Below are 25560 nucleotides of genomic sequence, written 5' to 3' on the forward strand. Positions count from 1 at the left end.
CTTCCTTGCTGACTGATGGCACACACGTAGATGAGCACGCAGAAGAGATGATCAGCATTTGCACTGCTGTGTCACAACCACCCTTTTCACTTTGTCAGTTTGATTGGCTTTGAGGAGGCCAAAAGTTCAGATCTGGACTTCCCTGCAGGAGGGGCTGCCCAGCACCACCTCAAACAAATTGTGTGCTTAACACTGATGTTTGGAGATTATGATGGGAAAAGTTCAAGCCCGATGATAGCTCCACAGATTTTTACAGAGGCCTTATCTAGCACAAAGTGTTTCAGTCTCTTCAGGGCCGACTCCAGTGTCAGAGGGCAAGGAAGCACGGACAAACACATATTTCCTTCTTTGCGTGCTGCCTTTGCAGTATGCATTTTGCTAACCTAATCAGATGAAGATAAATACCTTGTGATATACTGTATAACTGATGTCAGCTTTGTGTGTGCTTGGAATGATGTCAGCACCAGCTTTGCAGCTATACTTTAAGCTCTTGAGGAGAAATAAATGCAGCAGCTAACCTATTACTTTCTACAAGCTGCCACACCAAGATTATTTTATTTTTCCCCTGCAGGCTATGGATGTTGTGCAAAGGAGGCAGGAGACCCATGCGAGAACAATGTGATTCCCTCCTGTACAGAGCCATTTTTTGCAAGGAGTCTAAACAAAATAAAATTAAATAATAACTAGAATAAATGACACCTCTTAGCACACACATCAGGCTCATTTAGGCCCTAAAAATGGTTTCCACCCATTTACATCAGCACAAATGATAACAAATTATTTTCTCAGGATTTATACTACCATCACTATAAATACATTTTTCCTCATGTTTACATATATTCACCAATATACTTAAAACTTTCCAAACCAAATATGTCCTAGACTTTCAAACTTGTACAGAGGCCTCTGGGTAGGCATCTCAGGAGGATCAAAATTTCGAGAAAATAGCTGAAATTGGCTTAATTTGGAAGTCAAAAAAAGCAGAAATGGAGGCATGGAAACTGGTACCAAGAACGTAACTATCAAGGACATTGGGAAAAGCAAAAGTCAGTGCCAGAACTGGCCTGATTTAAGTTTTTTTTTTTGTTTGTTTTTGGAAGAAATTTTCCTCAGTTGTTCGTCATGTTCCAGTGGAATTACACCATATTACAGGCTTTACTTATACTTTGATTTCAATTTGTCTCATCGTGTTACCAATTTTCAACATTTGCTTCTAGTGAAAGAATAGGAAAGTTACAAGCTAGTTAAGTTGTTAGCTATACTGTCACTTATTAAATTAGCAAGTTTTTCAGAGAAACCTTAGACAAAACTTTAAGAATAAAGAGCCGATCATTACTAATTCTTTTGGTATTCATTATGCTATTAGTCACAGAGCTCACTCATACATTTCCAAATTTCAACATAATCATTTCAGGATGAGGAGTATTATTTTTTCCCCTTCCCAATAATTTTTCCTTGGCATCACATTTCATACCCTTCCTCTCTGACTGCCAGGAAAGTGCGGTTTGGAGTTTTAGGGTCTTGGGTTGGGCTTTTAAATTTTTTTTTCTTTTCAGAAACACAGGTTTACCAAGGTTATTTCATTTCTAAGATAATGCATTCTTAATTGACCTGTTTACCCCCATAATAGATGTATACCTCAGTAAGACTAAGGGATCAGGTTATATGACATCATGGCACCAGAGGAACAACTGTCACTTGTTTGTGCAGTCCTGAAGAAAACCCTGTAACTTGAAATCACACACAGTGCTGCGTTGACAAAATAAACATTGTGGTGAATAACAAAACATTTTTTTTTTAATTGGGAGGGATAGAAGAGACAGAGGGCCTGGGGGGGCCTCTGCTCCCAAAGTCTGCCATAGGGTCACGTTCCATGAAACAGGATTTTTTGCAGACTTGGCTTTTCACCCTGCACAGTTGTGAGAAGGTCATCCCTTTCCCCAGGAGGCAGCCAAGCCCATCTGACAGCCTCTGCTCGGTAAAATCCTGCATCCCACTGCAGTTGCTACCCAAATCGAGGGTTGAGCAGCGCTAAGCAAGCTGCTGAGGCATTTCTGCAGCAAGCAGTGCTACACCCGTACTCCACTAACAGCGCCCATGAAGCAAGAATGAAAAAAGAAGCCAGAAATCAGCTGTTTGAACCACAGATCCCCTTTTCAGGTTTCACATTAGGGACAAGGAAGCTCCGAAAACAAGGGACCCCTTCAGCCTTTTATAAAGCTGACTTCAGCTGCCAAAGGATTCCTCTGCAGTAACACCAAGAGAGCTTTTGCCGTGAATAAAAAAATTTGCTGTAAATGAGCAATCATTAGTCAGCCACATTTTTCGTGCAATTACTGGCAGTGAAAAAGCAAGCGTCCAGGTTGCTGTAAAATAAGGTCTAACTACTTCCACCCAAACAGAACAGAAGCCGTTCACATAAGTTTTAGTGGGGGAGAGGGAAATCCTCAGTAGTCTCCCCTCCCCTTCTCTCTATGACTGATTACAATCTGCTTTTTTCTATAAAGCACATTTATTGTGGGAGTTTGATTTGAAAGAGTTTCAAGTAATTTAAACTTTAGCTGCAGGCACACAGATCATTTAAAAACTGATCTTCAAGCGTTCTACATGTCAATAACATTTCTGGTTCATGCTATAATCAACACGTTGGATTCTCAACCTCACTGAAATATTCAACACGTGCCAGGAATTACCTAGTATGGAATCATGTAGTACAAAGTTAGCCAGCCTGACAGTAACCCGTGCTAGCAGTTTTGGTGCAATACTCTTATTTTGAAGCGAAGAGGTTTGCGGCTTGGGGGTTTCTTTAGGGGTGATCAGCAGCTAACTATAGCTTTTCCAAACCATAGAACTGCTGAAAACAGGCTGCATCCTGGTTCAAATCAAAGCTCAGTTTAAATGGTCTTTTCTTAATGGACCAGGATTCATCTGTCCTCCCTCATGTTTACAAAGCACCTTATTAGTCCGCATGCACTTCTACATGATCTCACTACCTACACCTATTAATTGTTATCCAAGATGAATGACAGAAACAGAATCTGGCCTTAAATAAAAGGCAGTAAATTAGGAGGTGCTATTTCAGATCTATCCTTTCTGGAATTGAGGTGCAAATGCAAGATGCGCATTTCTCTTAGGACTTCGGAAAGTGTACGTGCCAGCCTGTTCCATTTTGGTATCTCTCTTCGTCACCCAAAGAGCCTCCCATCACCAAAAAGACACAGTTCTCACTGCATTTTAATACCCTCCTTGAAAAAGGTAAATGGGCTTGAAAAATGGTAGGGACAAGCCAAAAGAAAATAAACAAAATAAAAGTCAGTTTCATTCATAGCAAACTGTAAAATTTTTGATGAAAAGGCTTACTGTGTTACCTTGTAAATATAAGTGCTAAGCTTTCTCAGCTCACAGGTCTGGCAAGCGCTTGTTAGCAGCACAAAAAACACCAGCTAAATGATCCTAACGGAGCAAATTCTTGCAGCACCTCAGACATGCAGTAACAACATGATTCACCACTGAAGTTTAGTTAAATATGCACAATTTTATTTATTGAAGAGATTAGGACAAAAACATTAAACCAAATACATGACAAAGCACCAGAGGCAGTAAAACCCCACCATGCACATCACCAATCTTTCCTCCTATAAGGTACTTATAAAATAAAAAAAAGTCCTTCTTGACACAGCACCATCTTCAGAGTGTAAAAACATTACTCCTTTTTATTCTTAGTTACCAAAATAGAACCAAGGCAGGTCAGCTGCAGCTAGCTTTGTCTCTTGATAAAGAACTGTGAAACATCCTCTTGAGAGTGGGACCATAACTTTCCTGCAAGGCAGGCAAATAGCATCCATACGTCAAATGCCAAGTAGCTGTACGCACATGCCACATACTATAATTAAGCACAAATTCAAGTAACATTTACATACTACAGAGTCCACATGTACCTACCCAAAAAACATGACCACTTCACAAAACGTATACAGGCAGTAATATCAGAACAACTGAGGTACTGGAAACACAAATATTTATGCCAAGAGATTTCAATATCATACAGCAATATAAAAGCAGTAATAAAAACATTTGCCAGTCTAAATCAAATAAAGCTATCTAGAAAAAGAAGCTAAATAAAAAGTTATTTAGGGACAGAAATACCTGAACAGAAAAGAAGTGTGTTAACTACAGCATGTAACATGTCATCCCAAGTCAACCCGTAATTGAAGTACTGGCTTAATACATCACTACTGTGACATTTTCTTCAATAAATAGAATAAGTCTTGACAATACAAAAGGTGCATATTACTGTGTATGTTTCAAGAGGAATATCTGTAATATAAATGTTCAGCTTATTAATACCCTCTTATTTCTTGTTCTGGACATAAACAAAAATCAAACCCAAACAATTCTTTTCCCAAGTTGAGAGGAATTCAAAGGAAAAAAAAAAAACCACAATACTCTTCTTCAGTAATAAAGAGCCCTCTATTTACATATGGGCCAGTCAGTTAAAGAAGAGATCGGTTCTCAGATAAAGACACGATTAAGGGCTTTCTGCCCTCTCTAGTCATATACGTGCAGCATGGCAGATATGGAAGCCAGTATCTTTAAAAAAAAATTACACAGTTTTCTTCTTTTTTTCCCCCTATTATAGCAGTAATGCATCTGGAAGTTCGAGTTATAATAGCTTCCTGCAACAAACCATTTGACACAAAACAGAACAGCTTGTTAAATGACAGTTACTTCCCCTTAAGGGAACAAAGCATTAAAATGTCATTTCCTGACAAGAATATTAAGTAGTTTATTTAGAAGAAATGAGTTGAAAATAGCTATCAAGAGACATGAACTGAAATTTTGTTTGTTTTTAGCACCCACTTTTCATGTCCGTCTTTGTGCACCTAATTTTTTTCTTAAATTAATCCCATTAATTATTAGACATCCGATTAAAAAAAAATGTTAGCCAATTGTACTTTCCCTGAATAATGGCTGAAGTTAAATATCTAACAGTGCGATGCCAAGATGTGAGCTGAGGCAAAAAAGTTTCTATTTGTCGTGAGTTACCACTATTTTTAATGGAACAGAAACAGGAGTGATACAGCTGCACCAGAATTGGCATGTGCAGTCTCCTTGGCTCCAAAAAGGTGAGAAGCTACAATTGCTCCATGCTGCCTTTTCTCCTCCATATCAATCTAACCTGATAGCAAGCTCCCCCCGCCCCCCAATCTGTCCCCATGCTACATTTGTTATATTAGCTCCTTGTGGAGGTTCCTTCTCAATCTGAGGACCTCTGAGTGTCTTTTGCTACCAAGCTAGGCTGATGCAGGATGTGATTTAACATGGTCAGGAAGGGCTCCTTCATGTGTCCATCTCCAGGTCGTGTACCTTCTGAACACCAGTCTTTGTGCTCAGTTAAAGAATGGGTCCAAGTCTTCTTCCATGTTGACATCAGGCACCAGCTGATCTGATACTTCCTTAGCACCATATCCTGAACTCGATACATTAAAATCTGTAGAAAACCATGGATGGTCCAGAATTTCCTGTGAAGTCAGCCTTTCTGATGGCTCCCGACGCAGTATGCTACGTATGAGGCATTTTGCCTTGGGGGAAAGAGTATCTGGAATGTTAAACTGCCCACGACGGATCTTGCTGAAGAGGGAACTAGGCTCAATGTCATGGAAAGGATAGCGTCCAACTAGCATGGTATAAAGCATGACACCTAGACTCCATACGTCCGCTGCTTTGCCAGAGTAGCTGCCATTTGTGTTCAAGATCTCTGGACTCACATAGGCTGGGCATCCATGCTTATCAGAAAGAGAGTCATCATTTCCTCTTAAAATATAAGCATCTTCTAGGCTTTCCAATTTCACTCTAGTCCTGTGGGCAAAAAAAAAAATACCAAAACCATCAAGATAAGCAAACACCAAAACACAAAATACACGGCTGTAGTAGTAATACTCTACAAAACTCAACAATGGCAGAAGTGCATCGATTTAAAATCCCACTCACCGCACTTGTTACAGATAAGTGATACTGTCTCTTCTACACTGGTTGGAGATATTAGAGACATATAGGGAATGTTGTCACACACACAGCTACAAGACTTCAAACACAGTTACATCCAGTAAACTCATTAGTAAGGTCTTAAAAAGGAATTGTCGTATTCATGTGTTTGATAAATTTTACAGAGACATGATTTCCAAAAGGAGACATAAACCTCAAGACTTTTTCTGTGTTGGCTGCACTATAATGTACGTGTGTATGGCCCATGCCCCAGTACAAGCCTAGCCCTACTAGACAAGGTTATTTTGACACCTTCACTCTGGTGAGCAGTTAGTTGCACCTATAATTCCACAAGGTTCAACAGCAATAAAATGGTCACTCTGACCCTAAATGATCCCTCTGACCAACCCACATTTTTCTTCATCCCAGCATTATGGAAGAGCAATTTTAACAGATCTCAGTCTTCCTAAATAGACCTTTGGGCAAAGGCAGATCAGGTGAGCTGAAGGCTGCCAAGATTAACAGCAAGCTTATCTACACAGCTGAACCAGAGGAGCTCCTCATGTTGGAATGAACAGAGAGGCTAGCAAAGGGCTTGCAGAGAGATGACAGGGATGCCTTATCTAGACTGTAAAGCACTGTGAACTTGTCATTGTGCTGCAGTAATTATCTCTGCAAGGGAATTTTCTTCCCTTACGGATATCACACAGGAGCAGAAAAAATGACGCCAACTTGCTTGTCATAGCATCAGATGAACAGAACCATTCTTTCCTTTGAATTCTCACTGCTAGTGTCTGTAAGTATATTTAAAAATCTGTCCATGTTAAAGGCATCCAAAATGATTACCAACTACCCTTTAGACTATTTGCCAGCAATGGTTGGTTTTTTGAGAGCAGAGTCACTACAATGCACCAGGACTTGTCCAGTGCATCTGGATGGAAAAATGACCTAGCAGTAGTACAGACTTTCTTTTCAACAAGTCAGGATCGTAACTCAACTTTGGGTATTACTGTCCTCGTCCCTCAACCTCACCGGTCTGTATGATCACTCTTAGCCCTGTGTCATGGCCATGTTCCCATACCACAGACATTCACAGGCAGGGACTGAACTTCATCCCAGAAAGCAAACTCTCGTCTCTTGACTAAAGCACATCATTTAACAGGCAGTAAAACAGACAAGGAGAGCCCTGTTTCTTAAATGTTTACTGAAGACAACACTGCTTGGGCTTGAGTTGCAAAAGACAGCTGGGCCAGCTTTGGCTTAGACTTGGTTCCACAGCAGCTCAGCGCTATCTTCTTTGAACCAACAGAAGAGCATTTTACTCCATGGAGTACTCCAGAGGCAACTGTGCCATAAACTCTCATAATGACACTTGGACCTTTTCAACAGCTAGAGACGTTTACTAGCAGAGGTGAAAGCCCCTTTGGCAATGTGCCTCGAATCAGGAAGTCATAAATACAGAATTCAGAATACCTGGCTCTCAAGCACAGTGTGTCAAGGCAGCTCCTTTTCTCCTTAAATAGGCCAGTGTTTTCTCCTCCAGTGCCGATGCTGATGGGTTTGCGTAACACACCTGCTTCCTAATTAATTACGCATTGCCAGCCTAACAGCACTTCTCCTGGCGATGGACAACCCCCTCATTAGCACTCAAACAATACTTTACAGCAGCAATACCTCACACAGGAAACTGGCTGCAAGGAGAAACTTAACTACAATTAAAGACCACAGCAATTTCCCTCTGTACACAGCTCAGAGAGTCTAAAAAAACCAGGAGTGACTAGAGAAGAGTCCTTTCACGATGCTCAGCTACGACATGTCCCTGCACCTGCACAGCATGGGAAAAGCAGTGAGGAGAAATGCCCAGAGAAGAAAAACACACCAAGGAGGACAGAGAACAGAGAGGAGGAAATGAAAGGGAAGGCAGGGACATGAGACATGGTTCCATTTGCATTGCCCACCTCAGTTTTTCCATAGAGAAGTATGTGTAGCAATAAAACAGTGAGGCCAGCTACTCAAACACGCATTAAGTCACTGAACCACCAGACAGGAAAGCATCAACTCACTCCTGCTAACTAACAGAAGCAGAACACACACACCAGGAGCAGGGCAGAGCATGCTATTTATAAGCAACTTAAAGGAAGGAATTCACCCCACACACATACTCTCCTGCCATCCCAGTGTCAACAACACAGGGAAACACTGTTTACTCTCCCATACTATTTTACATTTCTGAGAGTTGCTGAAGAATTTAGAGAAACAGTTCAATGAGAAGCTTTTATATTACAGAAAGTTATTGGAATTGCCTAATCTCTTATTTTCTACAGTGGACGTCGCTCAAAACCACAAAGCGCAGACTGCAAGGTGTGTTAAAAATGTCATCTTGCAAGGTGGTGCAGCGGGTTTTGTTTAAACAAGCAAACGGAACAACAGTTGGCCCTTATCTGGCTGCTCCTCCATAAGCTGTGGCCGAATGAAGCAAACACTCAAACCAGGTTTTTCATCCTACTGAGTTGACAGACTTTGAGGAAACAAAAGGTCCCAAATTAAACAAAAACACAACCTTCAGTCCTCCTTCTCGCCAGCCCCCAAACCCTCAACCAGGAACACCCCCGTGTATAAGGTACAAGTGGTGAAATGGCACCTCTGCAATGAAGCGATGCTCGAGCACAGGTACGGCACTGGACCTCCACGCAGGTATCCATTTCCCTCGCAAACTGCAGGTGCTGCGACTCCTGAGGACGTTAGTGCTAGGTGCATGGCCTCAGCACAACTTTGTCTCTCCCAGTTACCACCAGAAGCAGCTCGGGTGTTCCCATTTTCAATTGTAAGGCTGGGTGTCTTTGCAGAAGGTGACAACGCAGGTTTTCCATCCTTACAGCAAGGAGAGCGCAGGAGTAATGGAAGGGCTCGCTGGCACGGCGGCTTGCCCACTTGGCACAGGCAGTGCACAGAAGCAGTCACAAGCTTTTGCTGCCAATGGCCCTGGCTCAGCTCTGCCGGCGCCCCTCACTGTGAGCCAGCGCCACGGCTGGGGAGACCCACTCCAGCCTGTTTTCACCAGTGACAGATGACTTCACATACCTCAGCCTTGCATACAGAACACAGTCTGTAACTGTGCTACAACTGGGTAATATACAGGTGTAAACAGCAAATCTCACTCCCCCTTTTACAGTCATTTCATATTTTTTCAGGCAATCAAAAAGAAGCAGCCTGGCTCAGGAGCTATTTCCTAGCGCACAGCACCCCATCTCTGTAAGAAAGCTTCCAGCTCTGGCTGTCCTTCCCTTCCTCCACATTTCAAGCATTGCCTAAAAGAACTCTGTTTTCTGCAAGCCAGAAGACTTTTTTTTGGGGGGTGGAAGAGAACAGGAAAAAGGGGAGTCTAAATACACAGAAATGCAGAGGCACCCTGGATGAGAAGCAATCTCTCTCTCTCCCCAACACACTCTCTCTCAGAGGAAGCACTGAAATCAAATATCCAGGAAAAAGAATAAAAGCCAACAACAACAAACAGACCCTCAAAATTGCAAGTAGTTTCTGAGAACACAGAATCTTCACAGCAAAGGGTGGGGAGTGCATCCAATTGCAGAGTCACTGGACAACCTTAAATTCAACATTTGGCAGGCATGGGACAGACTCAAAACCAAACACTGAGATGTGAAATCACAATCAGCTTTGAAATACCTCCCATCACAAAGCAGAAAAAGGATAAACAAATATCATTCTTCTTTTAAAAAAGTCACATTTCTAAAAAACTCCCATTCTCTAAATAATTAACTCACATCAGTTAACTGAAGGACCCCCACAAGAGAAAATAAGTTTTCCAAAAGCATCAGCATTCGAGTTTGACCATTCAAGTGGTTGCAACAAAATTAATCCCTAAAGTTCAAATGTAAGCTACTGCCAAAGCCGGATGAGAATCACTTTGTACACATACTGCAGGGCAACAAAGACTTTTGTCAAGGCTTACGTAATTACAGTACATAATTTCAAGTTTTAATGCAGACCCTGAATAAGCACTTGGAAAAAGAGCATTATGCATCTATCAGATCATTGATAAAACACTGCATTAGTCTAATGCATTAAAAAAAAATACAACCCTGAATCATGGCTATTTAAAAAGGGGAAGCTATTCTGCCTATGAATGCTTTCCCATTACTGGTGAATGAAACCACAGAAGTGCAATCAGAGGGCAGCAGCAGCACTCAGACGGGAAATGCGTCTTTGTCCCCATAGAAACCGTCAGGGAAACCCATGAAAAACAATACCACTCTGAATTTCTTATCAATATGCCATTCATTACTTGACTGCATTCAGACTTTGCTCTTCAGTAATGTAACAAAACCTAATCAATTAAACGTCTTCCAGAAGATTCTTCAATGCAATCTCCTGAGCTAGCACCCGTCTCTGGCAGACGGCTTTGTTGCACATCCCACACTTTTTTTTCAGAGTGATTCACATTATTCCTCCCTGAAGAACTTAGGGGCTACTGGAAAATCGCTATCCTGCCTTTTGACACCAAAGCCAGGGCTGTAAGAACACAGCATTCACACTTGCTCTCCAAAAGCAAACACAATTTCCATACCAAAATCAGTGGAATTATTCAGAGGACTCTAAGCTCATAAAGCAGATCTAAAAAAAATTCTGGAACATTTAAAGCAGAAATACTGACTGAGAGTCTGAGTGTTTCAGAGGAAAATATGTCCACTGCAGTGAAAAAAGAGTCAGTAGCAAGGGAGCCCATGGCTGAATCAATGAAAGCAGTTGCTTCTAGTCAGCTCCTGAAGCTGGGAAATATGGGAAATAACACCTGAACCACAGCTGAGCTACTGTTACCACTTTGGAAACACTATTTGCAGACCAGACCCACAATTTTAGTGCAGCATCACCCCCCAAATGACAGCCAGATCAGCTGCTTTGGGAGAAGGTGGAAGGAGCCATCCTGCTATGGACACTTCAGGTATGCCATCCACTTGCTATTCAGACCAGGTCAAAATTATATGATCCAGATTTAGATTCTATATAGCAGTCTTGTGCCTCCAGAGATCAAAAAACAACCATCATTGCCATCTGAATTGCCATTTTATTAATATGACTACAGGTAAATATAACATGATTCCCCCCTACACATAAAAACTGAAGGCACCCATGCAATGCTATCTCATATTTCAACATTACTCTGACTGAGGACAGGAAAGCCTTTCCCTAGGTAGAGGCACTCAAGCCATCAACTGCCCAGTAGATCAGGGATTGCTCCTGTGTGGCCAATAATTTACAGGTCATTTAATCAAGGTCAGTTGCTAGCACCCCATCATAAAGATGAGATTAGCATGAATACAATCATGGCACTAGTCACAAGGAAGAACAAAAAAATAAAAGGGAAGCTTGACACTGGAAACAGTTATCTCTTGCTAATTGATTTTTTTAACTAAGGGAATCGCTCCTAAATAATGCAGAAGTAGGCTGCTGTTGCGGAGACAGTGAGATGGGGAAGGCGGCTAACGAAACCCCGTGCAGATGATTTGTGGCTTGGTGCAAAGACTTATTCTGAACTCAGAACTACCCGATCTCCTCCGGGGGCAGCAAGACACACGGGATCAGAGGGGAAATGTTATGCCATCAATTTAAATCCTGCTCCTTTCACTGTAAGATCCCTTCCAGTGCATAACAGCACGCAGCCTGGGAGTTCACCAGACATCATCCTACGCAACTTCAGGGGGAAAAAGAAAAAAAAAAAACCAAAAACAACAAAACACACAAACAAGCCACCACCCAAAACCTGCACAAAGGCTGTCAGACAAACAGTCTCTTGCATAATGACACAGTCTCAAGGATATGTTTCGAAAGACAACTGGGACTTGCAGGCAGTACAGGTTTACAGGATGAACCTTGTCCTAAGGGAAGATTCGCTCACTGATACTTCCGCAGAATGAGGAAGCCTCTAAAAATTACATATCCCCCCCACCCTTCCTCCAAAGGGATGCTACCAGCGCACTCAGCCCTGCCTCACACCCCCTTTGCTGACATGCAGGACCCAGCAACTTACAGCTTTCAACTTGTTTTAAGCTGGCTTGCTTTTTTTTCTACAGAATTCCACTTAAACAATGCTCAGAGACCACCCCCTCGCACACCTCCAGGAAGGGCTAGGGCCTGAAAGTCCTCAGCTTCACAACACTCAAACAGGGTTGCTGGGAACAGCTTGTCCTATATGCCATATACTTAGTTTCTTCCATGCCCTTATTGCCTAAGGAGACAACACGTTCCCCAAAAAGCAGGTAGGTGGATAGGTAGGTAGCAACGTGTGTGTTGGGGTGCAGGCTCTGAAACCCAGTGGAGACCCTTCCATGGAGGGGCTTGATTCCAATACTGTGACAAGTCCATTATCTGATAAGCATCTGGCTCACAGCAGCTACTTCGCCTCACTTTTATCTTTTTAGATCACATTGAAGGTCAGAGTTTTAAAAGGCTCTGCTGTCAGCTGTATCCTGTGTTCACTGTCTTTTCTAGGTCTTTTCATACAATGCATGGGGAAGCTCCACAGTGAAAGGAGACCAAAATTTTGTTAACATAACTTCATGTTGTGAAAAAAAAAAAGCCCTACACTTTCTGAGCCTGCAGTGGGTGCATTGCACCTCTAAGATAAAGCTGGGCCGTTATTTCACAATCCCACTGGAAAGCTTTTGCTTAGGTGTCTGTAAACCTCTCTCCAAGCAATATACATCTACCAAAAAGCAGGTGCTTACGACTAAATACGCCCCAGGTTGGCTCCTGTTTACAATCTTGGCCTTTTCTCTCCCTCCCAAGCCTGAAGTAATCTCATGGTGTGCTAATAAGGACAATTAGAAGAAAAAGGCAGCAGAAGAATTTAATGACAGTCCATTGCAGCTGCTGCTATCCAGGGTCCCTGCCTCCCCTCCTCACCCCCAGCACAGATGTCCACAGACATCCACTCAAAAATCAGCATGGAATATTGGGCACCGAGTCTATAGATGGCATTTTTCAAGTCTTCAAAATGAACAGCTCTTGAACTCTTGATGCGAGATGTCTCAACAGACGTCTCCTTCCAGGGACTGCAGAGCACCTGTACTCGGAGACAGGCATCTCATGACAGGCACTCAACCGTGCTGACCACATCTGACAGTACAGCCAACAAGCAACACAGCATTCAGCCAGAGGCACCTCTCGGAAAGTCACACAGCATGGCTGGGGAGGCCGGGCAGGACACGGGGATAACCTGCAGCAGTACTGCCCAGCCTAAAGGCAGGCCCCCAAGCAGGGCTTCCCTACTGCTCCAAGCATGGCACAGGGCTGCACCGCGACACCACCCTTCAGCAGAGCTAGTACATGAGGCTGCAAAGGGGAAAAAACTGAAGAGTGAAGAAGAAACGATGCAGGTCCAGCTACGAGCCAAATACCAAAAGACAGCACAGTCCAAGGGTAAAACCTTCTGCCAACTCCAGAGTTGGGTACTACAGCAAAGGCTCTCACCACTCATGGTCTGACTGAAGGGCCTTGAACTGAAGGTTCACTGGAGCTCCCGTTCTCATCCCAGGGCCAGCCAGCAGCCAACCCTTCCCTGGCTTTTGCTTTCATTTATGACCTTAGGCACAGCACTTAACCTCTATGACTACCTATGCCCTCAGGAGGACACTTAAGCACTTCACAGGGCTGGCGCGATGTTGGACATCTGCAGATAGCCTCCCCTGCCCCACTGGGAAGGGTACCGCTCACACAACAAATCCAAAGTGCGCTGCTTCCAGGAATGCCAGGAGAAAACAGAGGCTTAGTAACCAAACCACATGAAGGCAAAAGGGAGCACAAACCCTTTTGTGGAAAACAGTTGTGCAACTGTTTCATCCTCTATCCTAAGTTTGACAGCAGAGATTTGCTGCCTGTGAAGAAATTCACCTTCCTCCCCATATTCCAGGGATAAGAGTTTCTGGGTTGAAATCTGACCTATGATTCTCCACTATTGAAGAAGTTATGCTCTTTGGTCCTGTGGCCCCACTCAGGGTAATGTGAAGTGCTTAAATAACAAAACAGATGAAGACCGGTTGTGTTTCTAAATCTTCTGGTATTTAAAGAGCACTCCTGTTCTGTTTAATTTTCTTTCACTTTAGGACTCTCTTTCTAGGACTTGGAGAAAGCGTTAACTTACCTGTTCTCTATTGAATCGTAAGTAAAACATCAAGGTCTAACACCACAGGGAAAAAGCGGCTAACTGCATTACAATTTGACAAGTGCTGGGGAGGAAACTTACTACTAACTGTAACAAAATGAAAGGTCTGCTTGGAAAATACATGCATTCTGTATTTTTTTTTGTGGGATCAGGTTTGTATCACTAGGATTGCAAACAACATAACTAGGTCACCTTAAAGCATCATCCATTCAAGCTGAGAAATTCTAGAGAAAAAAAAAAGAAAAAAGCATTCTAAGAGCACCAAATAAATAGATTATGCTAACACAGGCTTTATAAATTAGTGTTTTGTACTGGCTGCATTCCCCTGATGCAGAGCAAAAAGTGTCAAATTCTATTTATATTTATTGAATCCCACCTGCCTCCCATTTCTCATATTTACTCAAAGAATACAGGAAAATTACAATATCTGAATACCAAAATTATTTTAATTTTCCCTTCAACAAGTATGATGAATGTACAAGGTCTTTAAGCTTCAAATGTTACGACAGCTAATATTTTAATATAATTAAAGGCTTAAAAACGCACTAAAGAAATTAATAATTCCCTGACAGCAGAAATGTTCTCATATTAAGAAAACCATTGGAACAACCAACACAGAAATGCTTGATTTAATTCTGAGATGTTTGAGGTGGCTCCTTCTCAAAGCATCTGCCATATATCAAGACTGATGAACTGCTTTATTAGCTATGTACTGCGTATAGCGCTATTTTTAGCACACCCCAAAAAGTCCTGCCCATTCTGCAACATCCTTTTAAGCGCTGATGTATTTACACATATACATCGTAAGACGTAACACACCACCACACCTTTGATTTAGCACATCAAGAGGACATCACTAGTAAAATTAGGACCGCTACAAAATGCTCGGCACTACCAGCCTCCAACATTACTTTTTTCCACCTTCATACTTCCCAGTTTATTACAGACATGCCAAGGCATTGCAGTTTGCAACATCCAAATAATATGCATTCTTAGCAGTCACATCAGGAGAAGCAAAGAGCACTCATGACCGCAGCTAGATCAGGAACCTGGATCTTTGCAAATTCCAGCTGTAATTTAGATAACGGGAATGAGGTGGAAAGCTTTTCAATGCTGTATGCACCAGTCTGAAAACCTCCAGGAGCCCTGATTTCATATCGAACTACCAGGATATGATTAGGATCAATGAAAGGAGTACGTACTAAGAAACACTTTAATTGATTTTCTTTTAAAGAAAGAATGGAACTGCTTCCATACATCCTTCACATTCTCTCTGGCTCCTCCAGTCCAGCAGCTCTCAGCTAAGAGCAGGCAAGTATCTTACTACAAAAATAAAAGAAACGACTTTTCCATTCATGCATTGCCTGCATGCTGGATTTCCATCTTTTCTTCTACCAAAATAAAAGCTGCGAGAGTCTTAAATAAAAGACAGTTTCAAAGCAGTAGATACTAAATGTGAGCTGCAGAAAAACAGACCTGAAGAAATAGTTAGGAAAAGAACTACGAAGAAATAGTTCCACTGAAGAACAGGTGACACACAGCAGCAGAGTTCACGCACGTTTCTCAAAACGTCATTTTCACCTCTTTTCTTCTTGGTTCATTACCAGTATCAAAGAGAAATAGATTGTGCAGCACCCATCTCCCAGGCACTGCCACCGACGGCAGCTTCTGAAAGGCAGGCTGCTCAGCACACAGGCATCCCCACCAGCACCAGCAGCCTTAGGGAAACACGAGCTTGGAGGGGTACCAGCAACACACAAACACCTCCATGAACCCGGAAGGACCAGGAAGATTTTTCAGCCTAAATGTAGCAGCAGATCGAAAGTGATGACTGATTACGGTCTTACAATCAGAATGTGTGAAAAAAGAGGGTTGCTGTTTGGTTCTATTTCTATCTCACACTATTTATTCTCTGTTTATTTAGCAGAGAAAGGATTTCAATACCTCTCTACTTACAAATCAACATTACATGCAGAAGAAAACCACATTAACTTAAAAATAACCAGCAAGTTGTATTTGACCTTTACAGAGAATTATTGTATAATTAGAAGACACTGTTCAGAAGTGAGTAACTGTGTGATTTTGCAGACTGCAGTTACGTTAAAAACATTCATAAAAGCAAACACTGCTATTATAGTACACACCACTCTTCTTGGGTGGCTAAAGGATTTGGCCCTGTGCCTCGTGTTGCATTCAGTTCCTAGTAAGCGGCAGGGTAGGAGTTCAAAAGTATTCAGCACGGGCCCACGTCTGCACCCACTGAACTGCCCTGAGCTCACGCGGCCTTCGCATAGAGCGGTAAGTTAAGGTGAGCCCTAGGGCTTCTCCGAGTCCCATCCTTTGTACAAAACCACACAAGTTTACATATATCCCCAGGTAAAAAAAAAAAAAAAAAAAAAAAAATCAATTTTAACATTAGGACATTATCAGCTGCGACAGAAACCAATCCATCCCTCAACTATTTTGTCCAAGTTTCCTTCTTATCTGCATCAAAGGTGCTATAATGGTGTTAATTATTAAACTCAGAGTAAAAGTTGTGAAAGTGCAGTTTACACTTATCTGTGTTGCATTACTCTCTGAATGGACATTAAGCTAGTTTCATTTTAGGCTTATTTTATTTGAAGTAAAGCAAAGGGTAGTCAAATATACTGGGGCTGCGGTAGAAAAATACTGAATAGCTATTTGCTTTGCAGAGAATTGACTGAACTGAATTAAGCAGTGAAAATATGTCTTTTATATTTCAGTTTGTAAAGCGATCGAAAAGAGAATTTTATTTTCCAAAATTCAGCTTGTAATAAAATTTAGGTAGAGAATACTTAAACAGGATAGATGGCTGTCATTTTCACTTTAAGGCCAGGTACTTCTCTTTCCTGACTGAATTGTGTTAGTTTTTTCTAATTCTCAGATCATGGACTTACTGAGCCTGTAGAAAACTTATGTGCCTCTGCTGTTGCTTATAATTTCCCCAAACAGCCCCAAATGGGGTTGATATGCACTGGTTATTTTCAGCAAAGCTCTCCAGAATATCCATTTCACTCTGCAGCAGTTTGAACAAGATTTCAGACAATTTACAGGATTTAACTAAAAGGGAAAAACATCTCCCCCATCCTCTACCAACAAATGAAGAAGCACAAAGGCAGGCTCTGCCCCCATTTAGTTTCATTTTTTTCCATAATGGTCATCTTCCTCTGTGAAGCCCTGGCATTAATCTGACAGTGTCATTCATTACTCAGGCCTTTATGTGGAAGTTGCAAGTGAATACATGATGTAACATAACAAAAACTGATAACCACAAGGAAAGAGATATGAAGTTTCCACAGGTACTACAGTATAGCTATGGCTCAGCATCAAAAATAGCACTTCAACAATACACCCAGAGCATCTAGTGTTATTTCTTTCCCTGTCTTCTCATACTCTTTCCCCAAATCATTTACCAAGCATTTGTTGAGAAACAAGAGTGTGCAGGGAGGAGATTAAAAAAACAACCAAACACACACAAAAAAAGGGTAGCTCCCCAAGTACTACAACAGCTCTGATACTAAAAACAGGCACCCACACAGCAAGGCAGTTTTAGTCTTAGTATGATTAGTGACCACATAATACTCTCAGAAGGAGTCTCCAGACCCTTCCCAGCACAGGAAGCAAGAAGCTGTCCTCAAAGTATCCTTCCAAAGCACTGGTGGCCCTTCTCCCCAACCTATGCCCACATTAACCACTTGGCTGTTCTTCCTCTTCATGCCCCCTCACTGGAATGAGCCATTTCAGTCCCCAGCTCTCTTTAACATACAGGAGTTTTTGCTCCTTCCCTCTTTTAACACCGGCAGCATCTATGATAACAGACCTTTTACAGACATCTATGCAAAGCCTTCCTCCAGGAGATGTCCCCTCCTGAGGAATGAGGGTGCTCCTCTAGGTGGAAATGAAGAGGCCAGGCACAGATGCAAATGGCACTCTATACTTACTTTACTCCAAAGCCTAAGCCAGAAGGTAAAATGGCACATCCATCCCATGATCAGGTTGCAGAGGAAAATAAAGCAAGCACAGCACCTTGTGTACCACAAACTAATGGCATGGTGACAACGAAGTGCACAATATCCAGTACTCTGAATCTGACCTCGGGCACCCTGACCTGTAAAGTAAGGGAGACTCTTACCTTTCCTCATCCTTGAAAATAAACTTTCGCAGCTTGAGATCTCGCAGTACCAGTCCACCATCATGGCAGTGTGCAACCGCAGAAGCTATTTGATAGAAGAGTTTGGCTGCCTCCTCTTCTTTAAGCTTCTTGCAGGTACGAACAAACGAATGCATGTCCCCATAGCTCCTTTCAAAGAACACATATGCTTTTGTCTCCCCAAGAATTATTTCAGTAATTTGGTTGATATTTTTATGCGCAGGCAGACAAAAACATGGTGCTAATAACTCCTGGTAGCAGCCAATATCAAACACCTGCAGGAACAATGACAGTAAAGCCAGGGTTAGCGACACGTAGGACAGTGAAGTTATGATACATCTAATTCTGTTAACAGAACCATCACTAAGTACAATTTATGCTGCTGCTAAAGCTGCACTGATGTAAACAGGATGTCACAAGCTCACGGCAGTGAGGACACGACAAAACAGGCTATATAACCCCACACAGAACATACGCATAACCTTGACAGGAAAGGCTAGTCTTCAAAACTTGTAGTAAGAATAGTTTCATTAGCTAATGGCTGATCAAATTTAGAATGTAATCTGAATTAAGCTCTGAAGACCAGCGACATACAGGAGCAGTACTTAGAAGGAAACGTGTTTATCTTCTATCTTCCATCCAAATAAACTCATAGAGAATATGGCCAGTAGCTTTGTATTGAGAGAATCAGTCGTATTAAATCCACCCCGATCCACATGCCTCTCTCTCTATTTTATTAACCCACTAGAGCTTTAAGGATATTCAGGTTTAAATTATCATCTAGCACTAGTCATATTTACTTCCTGCCTTTCTTTCATCTCTGACAAACAGCAAAGTCACTTTCACTTTCAAAGTCTCAGCTTTACAATGGCTGTTTATAAGATCAGAAGGACAACCGGGGAAATAGCAGACAAACATCCTTCAAATGGCAAAGACAAAACCACCCTGAACTCTCTGCATTTTAATCAAGTGCTCCATTAAAAGCAAAGTGTCCCTTTACTACTAAGTATGTTATCACTGATCTTATGAATGAGCTGTAAGAATTAAAAAGGCTGCTGGGAAACCCAAATATAAAAAGTCACTATAATCTAGTGATGACGAATGAATCAGTATTTGAGTCAATTGAGAAATGCACACGTTACAAGAAGAAAGACTTCATTGAGCATAACAGAAGTCAGTGTGCTGAAAGAGAGTATGAGCAAAGTATTGACAGGAGTGATTTTTATTTTCAATTATACCTGCTCCAGAGCTACTACAAAGCAAGGGACTAGGACTTCCACCAGCATAAAAATTCTATTAATATGTAACTTACTCTTGGGTGTTTTGTTACTTTGGTAAAAAGAATTTAAGGGAGTCATGTGTCGTTCTAACTGAACATAAAAATGAAGAACTGGTATAAGTCTCTAACTAACTGGTTTAAACTGCAATCATTTTTCTTCTTTTTTTGTGTTCCAGTATTTGTACTCCAATAGAGGGTATTTATATCCTCTTCAAGAGGCAAACCTCCCTGCTTTCTCTGACGCTTCAAAAAGCTCTCAGAACTGAGTGAGAGAGATACGGTTCAATCAAAATTTACCTGAGGCTTCAAAAGCCGATACATTTAATGCTTCAGAGCGAAATCCTAAGAAACTGCTTCTGCAGAAAAAGGACTACAAATCCCAAGAAATGGGGACACCCCCTCGTCACACACCTCTTTCTCCCCACCCCGTACCTGTGCTGTTATACTCCAGCACAGGTAAAAACAACCTTAAAGGCAGACTGCCAAACAGATCCAACACATTTTATGGGGGTTAGATTAGCACTGAGGCATTCTGGTGACACAGTGGCCAGGGGAGTGGAGCCAGGGTAGGGAGGGGGTGTTGCTAAAATCCCTGGTGTGTAATTCATTCCAGAGGAGAATTCATTGACATTTGGATCTCAAAGCTCATAACCACTACATTGTAAGTGAATCGCTCTTCTACAAAGCGGCTGCTATAAAATAAAATTTAAACAGGAACATTTGTGTAGCTCAAACCCTCGTGTGAAGAAAAGCCTTTCCAGAATTCTCTCCTAACCAGATTATCCTGATATAAATTCGTTGCATTTTGTGGTTCCCAGACTACGTTAAATAAGTAGGTCTGGATATGTACCAGTACTATGTTCGAAAGGGGGGAGACGGGAAGTGCTATCTTACTGCTACAATCTAGAATACTTTATAAAAAGGGTTTCTTTGTATTCCAGCTTTTAAGATCCCTGGCCTCAATTCAGCGAATGTCCAATAAGCTGCAGTTTGATTTAGTTCTTGCTGTGAATTGGAAGTGAGAAGTTACCATTGTTTGGATGCCACAGAGCCTTGAAGCAAATAACGGCATCTGTACAGTCAGTGGGTGCAGCCAAATGAATCTTGAGAATCATCAGTATGTGTCTGTTATCCAAACCAATGTTTCTGCAAGCAATCTCTAAGAGCATCTTCAATACGATACCAGATAGCAGGTCTCTCAGCCGGAAGGCTACTTGACAAAATAGTAGTCATGATACTGCAGGCATTTTAAAGCGCGCATTAAATTGAGTTCAGGACTGACAACTGCGTATTCACAAAGTAGCAATTCAGGCTAAGACCATATTTTTGGAGCACAGCTAGAAGTAGTGCCTCACACATGTGGAAAACCCGATACTATTCAAATGTCAGGATCAGCTCAGAAACGTACAGCTTAAAGGGGAGGAAAAAAGATGAAGTCCACTCTTCGTGAGCTGCAGTTATGCTGCTCATACTGTTATCAAAACAGTGCCTTAATCCTGCAAACCAAACAGGAAACAAAGAAGAGCGTAGCCCCCGCTTTACGACTTGCTATGCAAGTTCACCTATAATTTCATGCAGAGCAGCAGCTTTGTGGGATCTGTTTATTTCATGAAAAGATGCCAACGTCCTAGAGTGCAGCACTGTACTACTGCACCGAGCAGGGCTTTCATTCTAGAAATCCTCATGTTCTGTTTCAGTTTAGTAACAAAGCATTCAGTTCAGCATGCAATATTAGTCCTTTGCAAAGTCACGGGCCCGTTTTTCCCCCTTAAAAAAACCACACAAAGTCCGAGGTTGCCTCAACATCAGGGTTTATAACTCAATCAGTAAGCATATTTAAATTGCCCTCTGAACTCCAATCTTTACAAACAGGAGCAATTATTTTCACTTCCCTGCTACAGCCTAGTCCGTAACTTCTTATGAACCAAGCATGAGAAACTACAAAACGGTCAGCAATACTATCATTAATCCCTGAAATACAAATACACTGTATATGTCTACTTCCCCATTTTGCAGTTAGCTCAACACTAGAAATTTGCCCACGATAGCCAAATGGCACAATTCCATATTTTGGGAACAATACAAACACTGCAGCGTGCGTTGCAAGGTTGCAATTTGCTGCGTAGTTATAAAAACTACTACTGGGTACTGCCTCAGCTTGCTGGGCATAAGTCTGGCTCACTACAGACAATGAGAATCACAATTTAGGAACAAAGAAAAATATTCCCTCAGCCTGAAAAGAGAAAAACATCCCTCCACGAACGTGCACGCACGTGGCTTTCTTTTTCCCACAGCTCACCTTCGAATAGTGGGAGCAAATTGAGAGGAGGCAGAGAAAAGCAGGCAGGCTACAAAGAGTGGGATAGCTATTTTGTCTGCTCGTCTGAAAAACGTAGGTGTGCAGCTTTTATTCTTGCTCAGTTGTGCAATGGGGGAGGATGCTGTTTGCAAACAACCTCCACGGCGAGGGACCTCGGGCTGATGAATTCGATGTGGCTTTTTTTAAAATCACTTTTAAGACAAAGCTGACGGCAGTCTCCCCCCTCCCCCCGCTTCTCCACCCTCCTCTGCACCCCAACTCGCAAAATAAGGGACAGGAAAAAATCGAGGAAGCCAGCAGGTCCCAACACCTTGAAATGAGCTGGGGATTCCCTACTCCATTTTGAAAAGTGAGAGTGGGGAAGATGAGGCTTTCTCCTGATCCGAACTCACGTTAAGACCTACTTGAAGGACGGCTCTAGGCAGAACAATATCCCCCGGGTGAGAGGCAGAACTGGCTCAGGGCCACCGCTCTAACGTGGCCATTGTCTGGAGAGAGGGAAAAGTTACAGGATGCGCCTTTAATCCTGTCTCCCTGCCTTTTGTTTCTCAACTGTTCAATAATTAAGCTACACGACCGTGCTTGGCCCTCCTGCAAGACACAGGAAACCAACACGCGACAGCGGGCTAACCCGGGGGAGAACAAGGAGGAGAGGCATTACCTTGCAAACCAGCTCCTCGCCACTGTGCAGATGTACGGCTCGGAAAACGTGGTCTCCCTCGAGAGGCTCCAACAATAAGTATTTCCCGATGCAAGAAACGCAATGCGACAAGTTCGGGGTCTCCGGCGGGCTCGGCGAGCCTAGATTCGGGCTAAAACTCTGGCTTGGCTCGATGGACCGTATGGACGAGAGCTCCTCAAAATCCTGGGTTTTATTCCGCGGTCTCCCATATCGTGCTATCGTGATAGGGGTTGACCTTTGTATGTTCATGAGTATGGAGAAGACCAGCCGAGACGCTGCACCGGAGCCCTGGCGTGGAGCGCGGTCCGTCGCCCGTCCAGCTGCGGCTGCCTTTGTGTGGCGGGGGGGTGCGGGGGGGCGGGCGCGGGAGCGCGGCGGCGGCGGGCGACCGGCCTCAGCGCCGCGTCCTGGGCACAGGGAGAGAGCGCTCAGCCCGCGGCCCTTTGTTCCCGCCGGCGGCCGGGCGCGGAGCGGCGCGGAGGTGGCGCGGAGGTGGCGGGGGGGCAGCGGCGCCCGGTGCCGGGGGGCGGCGGCGGCGCGGAGCGGCCGGGCCTCGGCGGCGGCGGCCGCCGCTCCCGCGGGGCGCGGAACGAGGGCGAAAACAAAAGGTTAGGTAACGCGCTGCGCGCAGCGGGGACCGTCCTTTCTCCTACGGCGAGGCAGAGCCGCGCTGCCGCGGCCGGGCTGTAGATGGCGTGTGCGCCTCGCCGCTGGCGCCCGGGGCGCTCCGAAAATGCCCCGCGAAATAGCGAGGGAGCATTTAACTTGGAGCGGGCAGCGGCCGGGCCGACAGAAAACACCAGAGCGCTCGGCGGGGCGGGAGGCTGGGCAGGGCCGCCCCGGAGGATGGGGCCGCGCAGCGGCCGCGCAGGGACGGGGCGCAGCGCGCTCCGCGCCGGCGGAAAGGAGCGTGCCGGCCGGGCCGCGGCCGCCTCGACAGAACAAAAAGTGCAACCGCGGGCGAGGGAAGAGGAACGCTTTCACGTTTCCACCGCACAGCGGGATTTTTGCCTGGGAAGGGGGGGGGGGGGGGACTCGCTGCCTTCGCGGCGGTTTAATGTAGTTCACGCACAAAGAAAAAAGGGGGGCTGACTTCTTACTACGGGGGCTGGAGGGGCAATAGCGAAAAGCCGGGGAATCAATCGGAATCGTTAAAAAAAAAAATGCAGGGAGCAGATTTTGTTTGAGTCTTTTTTTTTTTTTCTTTTTTTCCGTGGGGGTAGGACGAGGGGAGGAAAGCGATGGCCGCGCCGATCCCCTTCAGCAAGGCACCGTCTCGCCCCGGCGTATTAATAGCTACTTACGTGGCGAGGACGCTGGCTGCCTCCGTGCCTCGCTGCCGGCCGCCGCACGCCCGCACGGTGCCCAGCGCGCAGGCTGACTGCCCCGCCGCCGCCGCCCGCCCCGGCCCGGCCCGGCCCGGCCCCGCCGCCCACCGCGCCGCGCCCCGCCCCGGCCCCGCCGCCCGCCCCGCCCCGCCCCGCCCCGCCCCGGCCACCCACCGCCTCCCCCCGCCGCCAGCCGCGGTCGGGGTAAACAAGGTGAGGCGTCCTTCCGCAGCCCTGCAGAGCTGGGCCGGGGGGCTCGGGGGCCGCCCGCCCGCGGGCCCTCGCACCGGCGGGCACCGGCACTGCCGCTCCCCCGCTGCCTGAGCTCCGGCAGGTCCAGCCTGCCGGGGGATTGCCCTTGCGGTTGGAGACAAGCTGTTAACTAATTAATTTTAATACATTAACAAAATGATTATTTTTAATAATAATAACAATGATAGAATAAACGCCCCTAAAAGCGGAGTCGGGCCCCCGCCGCCCGGGCGCGGATGCTGGGCGCGGTATTACATGTGCTGGCGCCGGAGCTCTAGGCGGGCGTCCTGGGTTTTTTTTCTCAATGAAGAAATCGGTTTTTTCCGGGCAGCGTGGGTTTCCGCGTATTTACGGGAGCAAAAGCGGTTGCTTCCCGGTGCAGTCGCGTGGGAGGAGTTCTCCCGACTCCAGGCTTGTCTTAATCCATCCCAAAATTAAAACGAGGCGGGGGGAGCAGAGGGAAAACGTCAGCCCTTTCGCCCCGCACAGAGAAAGCCATGAATGAGGTCGAGCTGTCCTCGCCCAGCACCACTGCGTTCCGCTAGGTTTTTTCACCCGCTCCCTTTTTATTGTTTAAACAACAATTTTGGGTATATGTTAAAGTTTGATGAGTGGCTTCCTGAACTCGTAATGAGACAGCATTTACTCCCTAGAGTTTGTCAGGGTGTTGGTTGTGAATTCCTTTAAAACAACGACCCAAAAAAAAAAAAGGCAACCAAAAAACTAACACCACCACTGCCCCCCCCCCCCCCCCCCCCCAAAAAAAAAAAACCCACAAACCAACAAAACAACCAAAACCAATCCAATGTAATCCAGCAGTAAGAAGAGGACAGGGAGGGCAGGGCTCAGTCCCGGATCTGCAGCCTTTGCAGGGCGATGCCAAGAGCCTGGCCATGTCTTGGTTCCCCTTTTCCCATATCAGCACAGGGGAAGGTCCAAAATGGGAGAAGGGTTGTTTTGGGGTAAGGACCTGTGGATTTGGATGATGCTTGTTTTCAAGGGGAAAGGAGAAATGAGCATACTAACAATGAAGTGACCCTAATAGAGAAGGCTATCCCAGAGGTGCATGCTTTGGGGTAGAGAGGAACACCTCAACAGGGCTGCAATGAGGCTGTAGGGATTCCTTCATCGGGGCTGGTCTTGGCAGGGGAGTCTTCAGAAATGCCTGTGGTGAGGGGTAGCTCTCCCTCCACAGTGTTGCACCCACCTCAACTCTCATCCGCCATGCTAGGAGCTCCTCGTGCCCTGTTATGCAGTTACAAAAGCAATACCACTGAGAAAGGATTGTCATGACCTTATGTTTGGCAGGGAGATGAGCCTCTGGCAACAGAGACTGCTGGGATTTGACCTGGTGAATGTCCCTT

General features: G+C 44.4%; 1 protein-coding gene across 2 annotated transcripts; it reads right to left on the bottom strand.

Moving 5' to 3' along the window:
• Positions 1 to 3515: 3515 nt before the first annotated feature.
• Positions 3516 to 24002, bottom strand: TRIB2 (tribbles pseudokinase 2). Of its 2 annotated transcripts, XM_075086786.1 has the most exons (4): positions 23921 to 24002; positions 22596 to 23023; positions 18318 to 18610; positions 3516 to 5859 (listed from the first exon to the last, which is right to left on the bottom strand). In XM_075086786.1, the coding sequence occupies exons 2-4, from the start codon at positions 22863 to 22865 to the stop codon at positions 5391 to 5393; spliced, it is 1032 nt and encodes a 343-aa protein (XP_074942887.1). In that variant the 5' UTR covers positions 22866 to 23023; positions 23921 to 24002; the 3' UTR covers positions 3516 to 5390. The 2 variants fall into 2 exon arrangements, with proteins under 2 accessions (XP_074942887.1, XP_074942888.1); XM_075086787.1 differs by lacking the exon at positions 23921 to 24002 and having other exon boundaries at positions 22596 to 23187.
• Between the last annotated feature and the right edge of the window lie 1558 nt (positions 24003 to 25560).

Source organism: Phalacrocorax aristotelis, chromosome 3 (genome assembly GCF_949628215.1).
Source record: "Phalacrocorax aristotelis chromosome 3, bGulAri2.1, whole genome shotgun sequence".
In the NCBI taxonomy this organism is placed as follows: Eukaryota; Metazoa; Chordata; class Aves; order Suliformes; family Phalacrocoracidae; genus Phalacrocorax; species Phalacrocorax aristotelis.